The 17,314-nt window shown below is 37.0% G+C and overlaps 1 protein-coding gene across 1 annotated transcript in view; it reads left to right on the top strand.

Annotated features, from left to right (window-relative positions):
* The window catches only part of LOC310901425 (E3 SUMO-protein ligase RanBP2-like), a gene marked incomplete at its 3' end in the record, with an annotated part of 66,453 nt that extends 55,363 nt beyond the window's left edge, over positions 1–11,090 (top strand). Inside the window, exons 34-36 of the mRNA XM_083840947.1 lie at positions 4,818–4,928; positions 10,278–10,388; positions 11,007–11,090. Of these exons, the coding sequence (XP_083697073.1) occupies positions 4,818–4,928; positions 10,278–10,388; positions 11,007–11,090 (306 nt within the window). The remainder of the gene's footprint in view (positions 1–4,817; positions 4,929–10,277; positions 10,389–11,006) is intronic.
* Between the last annotated feature and the right edge of the window lie 6,224 nt (positions 11,091–17,314).

A 17,314-nucleotide genomic window follows, 5' to 3' on the forward strand; every position in this document is an offset into this window, starting at 1 on the left:
ATAGTTCCAAAAGGATCACCTTGTTTTCCTTAAAATACCTTCTTGCATCACTTAATGAAATACTTTCTGTCTCCATGTTATTCCAGTCAGTAGCAAGTCCTCTGCTAGCACTCTGCCAACATTTCCCGACTGGTAATGACTTTCTCCCGCTAGAGGCTAAACTGAAATGAGAAAGAGAGATATTCACGCCATTCTACTTGATCTATATCAGATGCCTTAAAACTGTACTGTCTCTATATAGCCAACATATTTCTCTGTGTACGTAGGTTTTAGCGTACTTTAGTCGCAAGTGATATATGAGCAGCATCAGTAGTTATAATTCTGAGTGAAGAGAAGAACAGTTGTCTGAAGGTAGATACAAGAAGACCTGTGAAGGTTTTAAAGAGCTGTTTGTGCAGCCTGTCTTCAGGAACCTCTGGATACCTTTCACAGAGTTTTTCTGTACAGTTGTAGTAGAGGGACAGAATGACAATGTCATGAAGTCTTTATTCTTCTAACGGTGCTACTTACACAGTTAAAATTTAGCATAAGTAGATTGTATGAAATAAAGCAAAGGAGTGTATCACATGTATCAAAATGAGGATTTCCACATGCACAGATCATTAAGCCATTGAGGGAGGATGCACAAGCCATTGAGGGAGTATGTAGATACAGGAAAAAAAGGGAGAAAGGTGTCAGGGGAGCAGGACCTCAACTTTCAATAGGGAAGGAATGTGTTAAGATAGATGGTTCAAATCCATAAAAGTGATTTTAAAGATGTCTTTAGAAAAAACACAAGTGGCTTTAAAAGTGTCACACAGGTTAGAGAAGTGTTGAAAAGCCAGGAGCAGTTAGTGGTTATCTGTAAAAACTTGTGGAGGTCAAGTGGAGTCAACTAGAAAAATCTGATGCCGTTCTTTTCAAATGGGAAAGAGTTACACAGCCATCAACTTAATGTTGGTTCTCAGCTAAATAAATAAATATATGTCCTGGCAAGCTATGAACAAACCATGCGAAGTGCCATGCCAAAAACACTGCAGTAAATGGCAACGAGCTTGTGTTAATCCTAAATTGTCAAATCAGTGTGATTTCCATTAGGACAAGGTAACAGGCATGGCTAGTAGAGGAGTACTAGTTATATGTATGTCTAGACTTTGCTGTATTGTTTCTGGTACAGTTTTACGTGGCGTTTTCATAATCATATTAGAAAAGTATGACAGCTGAAATAAGGTTGGTGGTAAGGTGTAGTGAGACAGTGTTTCACAGCTGAAGGAATGTACATAGTAGATTCTGGAATAGTCTCTTTTGGGTCCAGTATTGGGTGTTTTCAGTGAGAAGTGTGATGGTGAGAAAGAGCACGCTTGTTAAACTTGAAGCGAATAGCAAGCGAGGGAGAATTTCAAGCATGCTGAAAAAGAAGGTTAGGATTAAAATTGATCTTGACAAATTGAAGAGGTAGTAGGTCTGAGAAAAGCGCAATGCTTCAGAGGCAAGAGTGTGCAGTATTGCATTTGAACAGAAATATCATCTGTACACATGCAGGGTGATGAACAAATGCAGGGACACGTGAACATGCCAATCTTTGGCTACATAAAAGGCTGCCACAAAGAGAAAGAAACTAATCTTTTTTTTTTCCATGTCTGTGATAGAAGTAGTGGCAGGGTAAGTATGAGGAAAAACTAGATTAAAACAAAAGCAGTCAACCACTGGGTCAGAGAGATCAGTAAGACTGGTGCTTCCAGTATTTGCAGGTCTTCAGAACAGACTAGACAAACATTTGGCAGGAATGAAGTGATACAGTTGATTATGATATGGATGGTACCCGATTTAATAATGGAATTGGATGGTTTAGACATCCTGGCACCACCTACAGCAACCCAGTGGCCTGTGAAATTATTGCCAAATCCCTGAAGCACTGTGAAATTATTGTCAAACCCCGAATATGCAAGCCTTATAAAGCATTGTGTAACGTAGTTTGGAGAAATTGAGAATCTTAATTCAAATTTTTTCTCGCAAAACCTTTCACTTGTAATTCTGCTGTCCCTGACTGTTTTGAAAGTTTATGGTCAGTTTCAAGCCACCTTGCTCCTGCTCCATCCCAAGCTGAGCAAGCCTTTCCTAGGCTTGGTTAACTCTAAAGGTTCGGCCTTTTCAATGGAAGTAGTTGAGCAGTCCGCTTGGAGCCTATCTGTAGCATTTTTGTTTGTCGATGAGATCGTTTCTATATTTACCACTAAAGTCCTTTTTGCAGCATGATAACAGTCTGAGAGCGAGGCTTAAGAAAATGTAGTGGATGGCTGAATTGTTAGTGCAAAAGACAGCACTTCTGAACAAGGCGCTATTTTCACATAGAAGTTTCTCACAGTTTCTGAGAAAAGGAACGTTATTTTCTGAAAACATTTGTTTTATACTCAACTTCAAAGCCTCAGTGTTGTGTTTTTTTTTCGGAATCTGCTGGCATATATTTAATTATATTACAAATTTCCAGTGAGGGGGAGAAAAGACACATTCCTTGGTTTCTTTTTCAAGACGTACAGGTTTTTGACTGTTACAAGTAATTGTCATTTCAGTTTTCCTTTGTTGCTGTTTTTTGTCTGTTTTTGCTTATAATTTAATGGTATGTCCTGGTATTAAATTATATTATTAAATTATGTTATAAAATATTATATTAAAAGATAACTATGTTGAGTTTCACAAGGTTTTTTTTTTTTCCAATTCAATGAAATGTAACAAGTATTGGATACATTCCTGGACATTGCAGGACAGGTGTTTAAGTACAGGTGAACTAAAGCGTCTTAACTATCAGCAGTGAATGGTTAGAATATTTGAAAGATTCAAGAAAGAGAGAATTGGGCATGTTTGTGGTTAAAATGGATGCTAAGAAGAAAAGCTAAGTGTAAACAAAAGCTTTGACATTTGTTTTCATTCACAGTTCTTTCCCACATGTGACTTAACTGAGGAATGTACAATTGAGAAGATCTAGGTATTTTCTGGAAAAAAATAAGATCCATAGGCTGTACGCCGTGGCTCCCATTTTCTTTCTATTTCTTCTTAATACGTGGTGTGGATGTTGCTTTCTTCACTACTGGTTGTATGTGCAGATTGGACCATGCAGAATTACAAATTTGATCTTTGGAAGTTTGCCCTGTTATTTTAACAGGAAAATGGAACTTAGTTGAGAATTATTTCTAAAATACGCTCTTGTTAATCATGCTTTAACATTTGATATTTCTATAGCAACCTGATACCGAAATGAACCGAATGAAAGAAACCTTGAGAGGAGTGGCTGAGGAAAATAGTAAACTGAAGTCATCATTTAAGTCTGTGATGGATGAGAATGATTCCCTAAAAAAACAGGCAAGATTAATTATTTCCTGTTATTAGTAGCTTTAGAAGTTACAGTCAACAATTTTAAACGTTTGAACAAGTTGTTTGCAAAATTGCTGATTTTGTTTCTGTAAGACAAGAATTGTGTGAATGGTTGTAATTACTTTCTGCTTCATTTTCTAGCACGTGAAATTTAGTCTCTCAGATCTTTTCCAGTATTAAAGAAATTAGAGTTAGTCCCCTGACCCTGTAGCAACAGGTGATTTTAGGAAAGACTAACCATATCCTTTGAAGCAAACTGAGATTGGATAGAGAGAAAGTATTTTATAATGGAAGCTACCCTGTGCTGAATTGCTCTGCTGATTCTATTAAATAAAAAGTAGTATGTGTATTTCTAATTCCATGATTACTCAGTATCTTCAGTTATTTTTGAAAGTGTTAATTAAAGGAATATTTTCTCTGTTCTTAAAGACACGCTGAGACAGTGGTTCACAATAATACAGAGTTAAAGTTTTCTTCTCACTTGACTTAAATCTGACCTAAATGCTGACAGGCAAATTGCTACGTAAACTCTTTTGACCATTGCTCCTTCAGTGAATTGCAGTTCTGATGCTCTTGAGTCTGATGAAAATCATCTGCTTCCTAGTCTCAGTAAAATCTTTGTCCTTCTCTTTTGTGCAAACTGAAGTATTCACAGAGGACTTACATGATGATCGGGATGTTTGTTGTATCCATAGAGTACGTTACTTATATTTAAATGGAGGTTATAGTTTGCCTCGTATTCTTTTCTCACAGAGCATGGTCTGTGACAGTGTCATTCTTGCGAGAAGAAAACTTTCACCCTCTCTATTTCCAAGGCCATTAGACCATTCTTGAAACATGCACTCCATTTTTTGTGTCATTTCTTTATGAGAAGTAATCAAATACGTAGTGCCTATATCCCTAAAGAGGTATTGTGCTTATTCTTCCCCTGTAAGCGGAAAGGTTGGGCCGCAAGTCAACAAAGAGCCACGACTATTTTATTTATCCAGGCAGAGATTGCCTGGAGAGGTTGAGGAGTCCCCGTCCTTGAAGATCTTCACAAGCTGCCTGGACGTGGTCCTGGGCAGCCTGCTCTGGGTGGCCCCGTTTAAACAAGATGGTTGGACCAGATGGTCTCCAGAGGTCCCTTCCCACCTCGGCCATCCCGTGATTTGTTGAGGAAGTGGACAGTGATTTTGTTTCTATCACTGTCCATGCTGAGAAGAAAAAAATTGAACTTTTAGCAATCACATCAAATGATTTCAATGTGATGGTTAAGTCAAAAAGTGAGTTTTGAATCTACAGCTATTTGAATGGTTTTTGATTCTTTCAGTTAAGTGGCATGTACGAATACAACAAGAAGTTAGAAGATCATGCAAGAAGCATGCAAGCTCAGTTAAATGATTTACAGGTAAGGTTTCTTCTTCCAGGTACCTTCTTCCTTTATAGTTAACAAGTGAAATATAATTCATTGTTACATTTTATTGTAGCAGAAGCATGCATTGGTAATGGCACAGATGTCCAATGTGTCAGGAGGAGTGGTGTACCAACGTAAACGTGGTAACGAGGAAAAAGAGACAGCAATATCAAAAAGTGCTAAGGTAAGAATTGGGCAAGGTGAAAGATCTGTTTGAAAGACTTTAGGCAGTAGAACGTTATGTATCTGCTAGAAATTAGAAAATGCTAGAAATTAGAAAAATAAAATTTTTATTGTTTTTTTTAGTGAGTTAATTACAGTGGGAATAGGTAGACACTATATTGGGAGACACAGATAGTCAACTGAAAGAATAAAGTATGTTGCTAAAAATGTCTTTTGAATTTTATATTGTGTATGTATATGTTTTTTGCTTATTTAGCTGTTTTCTTCTTCCTCTCATGTTATCTCTCAACTATGAATTAAAATTATATTCTGCCTGCACTGTAACTGTTTTCTTCTGCTGTGTCAGAGCAAATCTTAAACTTATTCTGGTTACTGCTACAGTACAACACTGTCCTTTATGAATAAAACCAGCTGAAATGTAGTTAGAGAAGTCAGATAACAAATTTTAATTTGATAAGCCAGAGATGATTGTACTGCTGTTATACTTTGGGGAAATGGTCTTTAATGTGGGAAAGAATAAATGCAGTGTTCATATATAGTTCCAAAAGGATCACCTTGTTTTCCTTAAAATACCTTCTTGCATCACTTAATGAAATACTTTCTGTCTCCATGTTATTCCAGTCAGTAGCAAGTCCTCTGCTAGCACTCTGCCAACATTTCCCGACTGGTAATGACTTTCTCCCGCTAGAGGCTAAACTGAAATGAGAAAGAGAGATATTCACACCATTCTACTTGATCTATATCAGATGCCTTAAAACTGTACTGTCTCTATATAGCCAACATATTTCTCTGTGTACGTAGGTTTTAGCGTACTTTAGTCGCAAGTGATATATGAGCAGCATCAGTAGTTATAATTCTGAGTGAAGAGAAGAACAGTTGTCTGAAGGTAGATACAAGAAGACCTGTGAAGGTTTTAAAGAGCTGTTTGTGCAGCCTGTCTTCAGGAACCTCTGGATACCTTTCACAGAGTTTTTCTGTACAGTTGTAGTAGAGGGACAGAATGACAATGTCATGAAGTCTTTATTCTTCTAACGGTGCTACTTACACAGTTAAAATTTAGCATAAGTAGATTGTATGAAATAAAGCAAAGGAGTGTATCACATGTATCAAAATGAGGATTTCCACATGCACAGATCATTAAGCCATTGAGGGAGGATGCACAAGCCATTGAGGGAGTATGTAGATACAGGAAAAAAAGGGAGAAAGGTGTCAGGGGAGCAGGACCTCAACTTTCAATAGGGAAGGAATGTGTTAAGATAGATGGTTCAAATCCATAAAAGTGATTTTAAAGATGTCTTTAGAAAAAACACAAGTGGCTTTAAAAGTGTCACACAGGTTAGAGAAGTGTTGAAAAGCCAGGAGCAGTTAGTGGTTATCTGTAAAAACTTGTGGAGGTCAAGTGGAGTCAACTAGAAAAATCTGATGCCGTTCTTTTCAAATGGGAAAGAGTTACACAGCCATCAACTTAATGTTGGTTCTCAGCTAAATAAATAAATATATGTCCTGGCAAGCTATGAACAAACCATGCGAAGTGCCATGCCAAAAACACTGCAGTAAATGGCAACGAGCTTGTGTTAATCCTAAATTGTCAAATCAGTGTGATTTCCATTAGGACAAGGTAACAGGCATGGCTAGTAGAGGAGTACTAGTTATATGTATGTCTAGACTTTGCTGTATTGTTTCTGGTACAGTTTTACGTGGCGTTTTCATAATCATATTAGAAAAGTATGACAGCTGAAGTAAGGTTGGTGGTAAGGTGTAGTGAGACAGTGTTTCACAGCTGAAGGAATGTACATAGTAGATTCTGGAATAGTCTCTTTTGGGTCCAGTATTGGGTGTTTTCAGTGAGAAGTGTGATGGTGAGAAAGAGCACGCTTGTTAAACTTGAAGCGAATAGCAAGCGAGGGAGAATTTCAAGCATGCTGAAAAAGAAGGTTAGGATTAAAATTGATCTTGACAAATTGAAGAGGTAGTAGGTCTGAGAAAAGCGCAATGCTTCAGAGGCAAGAGTGTGCAGTATTGCATTTGAACAGAAATATCATCTGTACACATGCAGGGTGATGAACAAATGCAGGGACACGTGAACATGCCAATCTTTGGCTACATAAAAGGCTGCCACAAAGAGAAAGAAAGTAATCTTTTTTTTTTCCATGTCTGTGATAGAAGTAGTGGCAGGGTAAGTATGAGGAAAAACTAGATTAAAACAAAAGCAGTCAACCACTGGGTCAGAGAGATCAGTAAGACTGGTGCTTCCAGTATTTGCAGGTCTTCAGAACAGACTAGACAAACATTTGGCAGGAATGAAGTGATACAGTTGATTATGATATGGATGGTACCCGATTTAATAATGGAATTGGAAGGTTTAGACATCCTGGCACCACCTACAGCAACCCAGTGGCCTGTGAAATTATTGCCAAATCCCTGAAGCACTGTGAAATTATTGTCAAACCCCGAATATGCAAGCCTTATAAAGCATTGTGTAACGTAGTTTGGAGAAATTGAGAATCTTAATTCAAATTTTTTCTCGCAAAACCTTTCACTTGTAATTCTGCTGTCCCTGACTGTTTTGAAAGTTTATGGTCAGTTTCAAGCCACCTTGCTCCTGCTCCATCCCAAGCTGAGCAAGCCTTTCCTAGGCTTGGTTAACTCTAAAGGTTCGGCCTTTATAATGGAAGTAGTTGAGCAGTCCGCTTGGAGCCTATCTGTAGCATTTTTGTTTGTCGATGAGATCGTTTCTATATTTACCACTAAAGTCCTTTTTGCAGCATGATAACAGTCTGAGAGCGAGGCTTAAGAAAATGTAGTGGATGGCTGAATTGTTAGTGCAAAAGACAGCACTTCTGAACAAGGCGCTATTTTCACATAGAAGTTTCTCACAGTTTCTGAGAAAAGGAACGTTATTTTCTGAAAACATTTGTTTTATACTCAGCTTCAAAGCCTCAGTGTTGCTTTTTTTCAGAATCTGCTGGCATATATTTAATTATATTACAAATTTCCAGTGAGGGGGAGAAAAGACACATTCCTTGGTTTCTTTTTCAAGACGCACAGGTTTTTGACTGTTACAAGTAATTGTCATTTCAGTTTTCCTTTGTTGCTGTTTTTTGTCTGTTTTTGCTTATAATTTAATGGTATGTCCTGGTATTAAATTATATTATTATAATATAAAATATTATATTAAAAGATAACTATGTTGAGTTTCACAAGGGTTTTTTTTTTCCAATTCAATGAAATGTAACAAGTATTGGATACATTCCTGGACATTGCAGGACAGGTGTTTAAGTACAGGTGAACTAAAGCGTCTTAACTATCAGCAGTGAATGGTTAGAATATTTGAAAGATTCAAGAAAGAGAGAATTGGGCATGTTTGTGGTTAAAATGGATGCTAAGAAGAAAAGCTAAGTGTAAACAAAAGCTTTGACATTTGTTTTCATTCACAGTTCTTTCCCACATGTGACTTAACTGGGGAATGTACAATTGAGAAGATCTAGGTATTTTCTGGAAAAAAATAAGATCCATAGGCTGTACGCCGTGGCTCCCGTTTTCTTTCTATTTCTTCTTAATACGTGGTGTGGATGTTGCTTTCTTCACTACTGGTTGTATGTGCAGATTGGACCATGCAGAATTACAAATTTGATCATTGGAAGTTTGTCCTATTATTTTAACAGTAAAATGGAACTTAGCTGAGAATTATTTCTAAAATACGCTCTTGTTAATCATGCTTTAACATTTGATATTTCTATAGCTTTATAGGACAGAAATGAACCGAATGAGAGACGCCTTGAGAGGAGTGGCTCAGGAAAATAGTAGACTGAAGTCATCATTTACCTGTGTGATGGTGGAGAATGATTTCCTAAAAAATCAGGCAAGATTAATTATTTCCTGTTATTAGTAGCTTTAGAAGTTACAGTCAACAATTTTAAACGTTTGAACAAGTTGTTTGCAAAATTGCTGATTTTGTTTCTGTAAGACAAGAATTGTGTGAATGGTTGTAATTACTTTCTGCTTCATTTTCTAGCACGTGAAATTTAGTCTCTCAGATCTTTTCCAGTATTAAAGAAATTAGAGTTAGTCCCCTGACCCTGTAGCAACAGGTGATTTTAGGAAAGACTAACCATATCCTCTGAAGCAAACTGAGATTGGATAGAGAGAAAGTATTTTATAATGGAAGCCACCCTGTGCTGAATTGCTCTGCTGATTCTATTAAATAAAAAGTAGCGTGTGTATGTCTAATTCCATGATTACTCAGTATCTTCAGTTATTTTTGAAAGTGTTAATTAAAGGAATATTTTCTCTGTTCTTAAAGACACGCTGAGACAGTGGTTCACAATAATACAGAGTTAAAGTTTTCTTCTCACTTGACTTAAATCTGACCTAAATGCTGACAGGCAAATTGCTACGTAAACTCTTTTGACCATTGCTCCTTCAGTGAATTGCAGTTCTGATGCTCTTGAGTCTGATGAAAATCATCTGCTTCCTAGTCTCAGTAAAATCTTTGTCCTTCTCTTTTGTGCAAACTGAAGTATTCACAGAGGACTTACATGATGATCGGGATGTTTGTTGTATCCATAGAGTACGTTACTTATATTTAAATGGAGGTTATAGTTTGCCTCGTATTCTTTTCTCACAGAGCATGGTCAGTGACAGTGTCATTCTTGCGAGAAGAAAACTTTCACCCTCTCTATTTCCAAGGCCATTAGACCATTCTTGAAACATGCACTCCATTTTTGTGTCATTTCTTAATGAGAAGTAATCAAATACGTAGTGCCTATATCCCTAAAGAGGTATTGTGCTTATTCTTCCCCTGTAAGCGGAAAGGTTGGGCCGCAAGTCAACAAAGAGCCACGACTATTTTATTTATCCAGGCAGAGGTTGCCTGGAGAGGTTGAGGAGTCCCCGTCCTTGAAGATCTTCACAAGCTGCCTGGACGTGGTCCTGGGCAGCCTGCTCTGGGTGGCCCCGTTTAAACAAGATGGTTGGACCAGATGGTCTCCAGAGGTCCCTTCCCACCTCGGCCATCCCGTGATTTGTTGAGGAAGTGGACAGTGATTTTGTTTCTATCACTGTCCGTGCTGAGAAGAAAAAAATTGAACTTTTAATCATTTAGCAATCACATCAAATGTTTTCAATGTGATGGTTAAGTCAAAAAGTGAGTTTTGAATCTACAGCTATTTGAATGGTTTTTGATTCTTTCAGTTAAGAGGCATGTACGAATACAACAAGAAGTTAGAAGATCATGCAAGAAGCATGCAAGCTCAGTTAAATGATTTACAGGTAAGGTTTCTTCTTCCAGGTACCTTCTTCCTTTATAGTTAACAAGTGAAATATAATTCATTGTTACATTTTATTGTAGCAGAAGCATGCATTGGTAATGGCACAGATGTCCAATGATTCAGGAGGAGTGGTGTCCCAACGTAAACGTCGTAACGAGGAAAAACAGACAGCAATATCAAAAAGTGCTAAGGTAAGGATTGGGCAAGGTGAAAGATATGTTTGAAAGACTTTAGGCAGTAGAACGTTATGTATCTGCTAGAAATTAGAAAATGCTAGAAATTAGAAAAATAAAATTTTTATTGTTTTTTTTAGTGAGTTAATTACAGTAGGAATAGGTAGACACTATATTGGGAGAAACAGATAGTCAACTGAAAGAATAAAGTATGTTGCTAAAAATGTCTTTTGAATTTTATATTGTGTATGTATGTTTTTTGCTTATTTAGCTGTTTTCTTCTTCCTCTCATGTTATCTCTCAACTATGAATTAAAATTATATTCTGCCTGCACTGTAACTGTTTTCTTCTGCTGTGTCAGAGCAAATCTTAAACTTATTCTGGTTACTGCTACAGTACAACACTGTCCTTTATGAATAAAACCAGCTGAAATGTAGTTAGAGAAGTCAGATAACAAATTTTAATTTGATAAGCCAGAGATGATTGTACTGCTGTTATACTTTGGGGAAATGGTCTTTAATGTGGGAAAGAATAAATGCAGTGTTCATATATAGTTCCAAAAGGATCACCTTGTTTTCCTTAAAATACCTTCTTGCATCACTTAATGAAATACTTTCTGTCTCCATGTTATTCCAGTCAGTAGCAAGTCCTCTGCTAGCACTCTGCCAACATTTCCCGACTGGTAATGACTTTCTCCCGCTAGAGGCTAAACTGAAATGAGAAAGAGAGATATTCACACCATTCTACTTGATCTATATCAGATGCCTTAAAACTGTACTGTCTCTATATAGCCAACATATTTCTCTGTGTACGTAGGTTTTAGCGTACTTTAGTCGCAAGTGATATATGAGCAGCATCAGTAGTTATAATTCTGAGTGAAGAGAAGAACAGTTGTCTGAAGGTAGATACAAGAAGACCTGTGAAGGTTTTAAAGAGCTGTTTGTGCAGCCTGTCTTCAGGAACCTCTGGATACCTTTCACAGAGTTTTTCTGTACAGTTGTAGTAGAGGGACAGAATGACAATGTCATGAAGTCTTTATTCTTCTAACGGTGCTACTTACACAGTTAAAATTTAGCATAAGTAGATTGTATGAAATAAAGCAAAGGAGTGTATCACATGTATCAAAATGAGGATTTCCACATGCACAGATCATTAAGCCATTGAGGGAGGATGCACAAGCCATTGAGGGAGTATGTAGATACAGGAAAAAAAGGGAGAAAGGTGTCAGGGGAGCAGGACCTCAACTTTCAATAGGGAAGGAATGTGTTAAGATAGATGGTTCAAATCCATAAAAGTGATTTTAAAGATGTCTTTAGAAAAAACACAAGTGGCTTTAAAAGTGTCACACAGGTTAGAGAAGTGTTGAAAAGCCAGGAGCAGTTAGTGGTTATCTGTAAAAACTTGTGGAGGTCAAGTGGAGTCAACTAGAAAAATCTGATGCCGTTCTTTTCAAATGGGAAAGAGTTACACAGCCATCAACTTAATGTTGGTTCTCAGCTAAATAAATAAATATATGTCCTGGCAAGCTATGAACAAACCATGCGAAGTGCCATGCCAAAAACACTGCAGTAAATGGCAACGAGCTTGTGTTAATCCTAAATTGTCAAATCAGTGTGATTTCCATTAGGACAAGGTAACAGGCATGGCTAGTAGAGGAGTACTAGTTATATGTATGTCTAGACTTTGCTGTATTGTTTCTGGTACAGTTTTACGTGGCGTTTTCATAATCATATTAGAAAAGTATGACAGCTGAAATAAGGTTGGTGGTAAGGTGTAGTGAGACAGTGTTTCACAGCTGAAGGAATGTACATAGTAGATTCTGGAATAGTCTCTTTTGGGTCCAGTATTGGGTGTTTTCAGTGAGAAGTGTGATGGTGAGAAAGAGCACGCTTGTTAAACTTGAAGCGAATAGCAAGCGAGGGAGAATTTCAAGCATGCTGAAAAAGAAGGTTAGGATTAAAATTGATCTTGACAAATTGAAGAGGTAGTAGGTCTGAGAAAAGCGCAATGCTTCAGAGGCAAGAGTGTGCAGTATTGCATTTGAACAGAAATATCATGTGTACACGTACAGGGTGATGAACAAATGCAGGGACACGTGAACATGCCAATCTTTGGCTACATAAAAGGCTGCCACAAAGAGAAAGAAACTAATCTTTTTTTTTTCCATGTCTGTGATAGAAGTAGTGGCAGGGTAAGTATGAGGAAAAACTAGATTAAAACAAAAGCAGTCAACCACTGGGTCAGAGAGATCAGTAAGACTGGTGCTTCCAGTATTTGCAGGTCTTCAGAACAGACTAGACAAACATTTGGCAGGAATGAAGTGATACAGTTGATTATGATATGGATGGTACCCGATTTAATAATGGAATTGGATGGTTTAGACATCCTGGCACCACCTACAGCAACCCAGTGGCCTGTGAAATTATTGCCAAATCCCTGAAGCACTGTGAAATTATTGTCAAACCCCGAATATGCAAGCCTTATAAAGCATTGTGTAACGTAGTTTGGAGAAATTGAGAATCTTAATTCAAATTTTTTCTCGCAAAACCTTTCACTTGTAATTCTGCTGTCCCTGACTGTTTTGAAAGTTTATGGTCAGTTTCAAGCCACCTTGCTCCTGCTCCATCCCAAGCTGAGCAAGCCTTTCCTAGGCTTGGTTAACTCTAAAGGTTCGGCCTTTTCAATGGAAGTAGTTGAGCAGTCCGCTTGGAGCCTATCTGTAGCATTTTTGTTTGTCGATGAGATCGTTTCTATATTTACCACTAAAGTCCTTTTTGCAGCATGATAACAGTCTGAGAGCGAGGCTTAAGAAAATGTAGTGGATGGCTGAATTGTTAGTGCAAAAGACAGCACTTCTGAACAAAGCGCTATTTTCACATAGAAGTTTCTCACAGTTTCTGAGAAAAGGAACGTTATTTTCTGAAAACATTTGTTTTATACTCAGCTTCAAAGCCTCAGTGTTGTGTTTTTTTTTCGGAATCTGCTGGCATATATTTAATTATATTACAAATTTCCAGTGAGGGGGAGAAAAGACACATTCCTTGGTTTCTTTTTCAAGACGTACAGGTTTTTGACTGTTACAAGTAATTGTCATTTCAGTTTTCCTTTGTTGCTGTTTTTTGTCTGTTTTTGCTTATAATTTAATGGTATGTCCTGGTATTAAATTATATTATTAAATTGTTATAAAATATTATATTAAAAGATAACTATGTTGAGTTTCACAAGGGTTTTTTTTTTTTCCAATTCAATGAAATGTAACAAGTATTGGATACATTCCTGGACATTGCAGGACAGGTGTTTAAGTACAGGTGAACTAAAGCGTCTTAACTATCAGCAGTGAATGGTTAGAATATTTGAAAGATTCAAGAAAGAGAGAATTGGGCATGTTTGTGGTTAAAATGGATGCTAAGAAGAAAAGCTAAGTGTAAACAAAAGCTTTGACACTTGTTTTCATTCACAGTTCTTTCCCACATGTGACTTAACTGAGGAATGTACAATTGAGAAGATCTAGGTATTTTCTGGAAAAAAATAAGATCCATAGGCTGTAAGCCGTGGCTCCCATTTTCTTTCTATTTCTTCTTAATACGTGGTGTGGATGTTGCTTTCTTCACTACTGGTTGTATGTGCAGATTGGACCATGCAGAATTACAAATTTGATCATTGGAAGTTTGTCCTATTATTTTAACAGTAAAATGGAACTTAGCTGAGAATTATTTCTAAAATACACTCTTGTTAATCATGCTTTAACATTTGATATTTCTATAGCTTTATAGGACAGAAATGAACCGAATGAGAGACGCCTTGAGAGGAGTGGCTCAGGAAAATAGTAGACTGAAGTCATCATTTACCTTTGTGATGGTGGAGAATGATTCCCTAAAAAAACAGGCAAGATTAATTATTTCCTGTTATTAGTAGCTTTAGAAGTTACAGTCAACAATTTTAAACGTTTGAACAAGTTGTTTGCAAAATTGCTGATTTTGTTTCTGTAAGACAAGAATTGTGTGAATGGTTGTAATTACTTTCTGCTTCATTTTCTAGCACGTGAAATTTAGTCTCTCAGATCTTTTCCAGTATTAAAGAAATTAGAGTTAGTCCTCTGACCCTGTAGCAACAGGTGATTTTAGGAAAGACTAACCATATCCTCTGAAGCAAACTGAGATTGGATAGAGAGAGTAATCAAATACGTAGTGCCTATATCCCTAAAGAGGTATTGTGCTTATTCTTCCCCTGTAAGCGGAAAGGTTGGGCCGCAAGTCAACAAAGAGCCACGACTATTTTATTTATCCAGGCAGAGATTGCCTGGAGAGGTTGAGGAGTCCCCGTCCTTGAAGATCTTCACAAGCTGCCTGGACGTGGTCCTGGGCAGCCTGCTCTGGGTGGCCCCGTTTAAACAAGATGGTTGGACCAGATGGTCTCCAGAGGTCCCTTCCCACCTCGGCCGTCCCGTGATTTGTTGAGGAAGTGGACAGTGATTTTGTTTCTATCACTGTCCATGCTGAGAAGAAAAAAATTGAACTTTTAGCAATCACATCAAATGATTTCAATGTGATGGTTAAGTCAAAAAGTGAGTTTTGAATCTACAGCTATTTGAATGGTTTTTGATTCTTTCAGTTAAGTGACGCGAACGAACAGAACAAGAAGTTAGATAATCGAGCAAGAAGCATGCAAGCGCAGTTAGATAATTTAAAGGTAAGGTTTCTCCTTACAGGTACCTTCTTCCGTTATAGTTATGCAAGCCTTATAAAGCATTGTGTAATGTTGTTTGGAGAAATTGAGAATCTTAATTCAAATTTTTTCTCGCAAAACCTTTCACTTGTAATTCTGCTGTCCCTGACTGTTTTGAAAGTTTATGGTCAGTTTCAAGTCACCTTGCTCCTGCTCCATCCCAAGCTGAGCAAGCCTTTCCTAGGTTTGGTTAACTCTAAAGGTTCGGCCTTTTCAATGGAAGTAGTTGAGCAGTCCGCTTGGAGCCTATCTGTAGCATTTTTGTTTGTCGATGAGATCGTTTCTATATTTACCACTAAAGTCCTTTTTGCAGCATGATAACAGTCTGAGAGCAAGGCTTAAGAAAATGTAGTGGATGGCTGAATTGTTAGTGCAAAAGACAGCACTTCTGAACAAGGCGCTATTTTCACATAGAAGATTCTCACAGTTTCTGAGAAAAGGAACGTTATTTTCTGAAAACATTTGTTTTATACTCAGCTTCAAAGCCTCAGTGTTGTTTTTTTTTCAGAATCTGCTGGCATATATTTAATTATATTACAAATTTCCAGTGAGGGGGAGAAAAGACACATTCCTTGGTTTCTTTTTCAAGACGTACAGGTTTTTGACTGTTACAAGTAATTGTCATTTCAGTTTTCCTTTGTTGCTGTTTTTTGTCTGTTTTTGCTTATAATTTAATGGTATGTCCTGGTATTAAATTATATTATTAAATTATGTTATAAAATATTATATTAAAAGATAACTATGTTGAGTTTCACAAGGTTTTTTTTTTTCCAATTCAATGAAATGTAACAAGTATTGGATACATTCCTGGACATTGCAGGAAAGGTGTTTAAGTACAGGTGAACTAAAGCGTCTTAACTATCATCAGTGAATGGTTAGAATATTTGAAAGATTCAAGAAAGAGAGAATTGGGCATGTTTGTGGTTAAAATGGATGCTAAGAAGAAAAGCTAAGTGTAAACAAAAGCTTTGACACTTGTTTTCATTCACAGTTCTTTCCCACATGTGACTTAACTGAGGAATGTACAATTGAGAAGATCTAGGTATTTTCTGGAAAAAAATAAGATCCATAGGCTGTACACCATGGCTCCCGTTTTCTTTCTATTTCTTCTTAATACGTGGTGTGGATGTTGCTTTCTTCACTACTGGTTGTATGTGCAGATTGGACCATGCAGAATTACAAATTTGATCTTTGGAAGTTTGTCCTATTATTTTAACAGTAAAATGGAACTTAGTTGAGAATTATTTCTAAAATACGCTCTTGTTAATCATGCTTTAACATTTGATATTTCTATAGCTATATATGGCAGAAATGAACCGAATGAAAGAAACCTTGAGAGGAGTGGCTGAGGAAAATAGTAAACTGAAGTCATCATTTAAGTCTGTGATGGATGAGAATGATTCCCTAAAAAAACAGGCAAGATTAATTATTTCCTGTTATTAGTAGCTTTAGAAGTTACAGTCAACAATTTTAAACGTTTGAACAAGTTGTTTGCAAAATTGCTGATTTTGTTTCTGTAAGACAAGAATTGTGTGAATGGTTGTAATTACTTTCTGCTTCATTTTCTAGCACGTGAAATTTAGTCTCTCAGATCTTTTCCAGTATTAAAGAAATTAGAGTTAGTCCTCTGACCCTGTAGCAACAGGTGATTTTAGGAAAGACTAACCATATCCTCTGAAGCAAACTGAGATTGGATAGAGAGAAAGTATTTTATAATGGAAGCCACCCTGTGCTGAATTGCTCTGCTGATTCTATTAAATAAAAAGTAGTATGTGTATTTCTAATTCCATGATTACTCAGTATCTTCAGTTATTTTTGAAAGTGTTAATTAAAGGAATATTTTCTCTGTTCTTAAGGACACGCTGAGACAGTGGTTCACAATAATACAGAGTTAAAGTTTTCTTCTCACTTGACTTAAATCTGACCTAAATGCTGACAGGCAAATTGCTACGTAAACTCTTTTGACCATTGCTCCTTCAGTGAATTGCAGTTCTGATGCTCTTGAGTCTGATGAAAATCATCTGCTTCCTAGTCTCAGTAAAATCTTTGTCCTTCTCTTTTGTGCAAACTGAAGTATTCACAGAGGACTTGCATGATGATCGGGATGTTTGTTGTATCCATAGAGTACGTTACTTATATTTAAATGGAGGTTATAGTTTGCCTCGTATTCTTTTCTCACAGAGCATGGTCAGTGACAGTGTCATTCTTGCGAGAAGAAA

This window comes from Anser anser, assembly GCF_964211835.1.
Source record: "Anser anser genome assembly, chromosome: 1".
Classification (NCBI taxonomy): Eukaryota; Metazoa; Chordata; class Aves; order Anseriformes; family Anatidae; genus Anser; species Anser anser.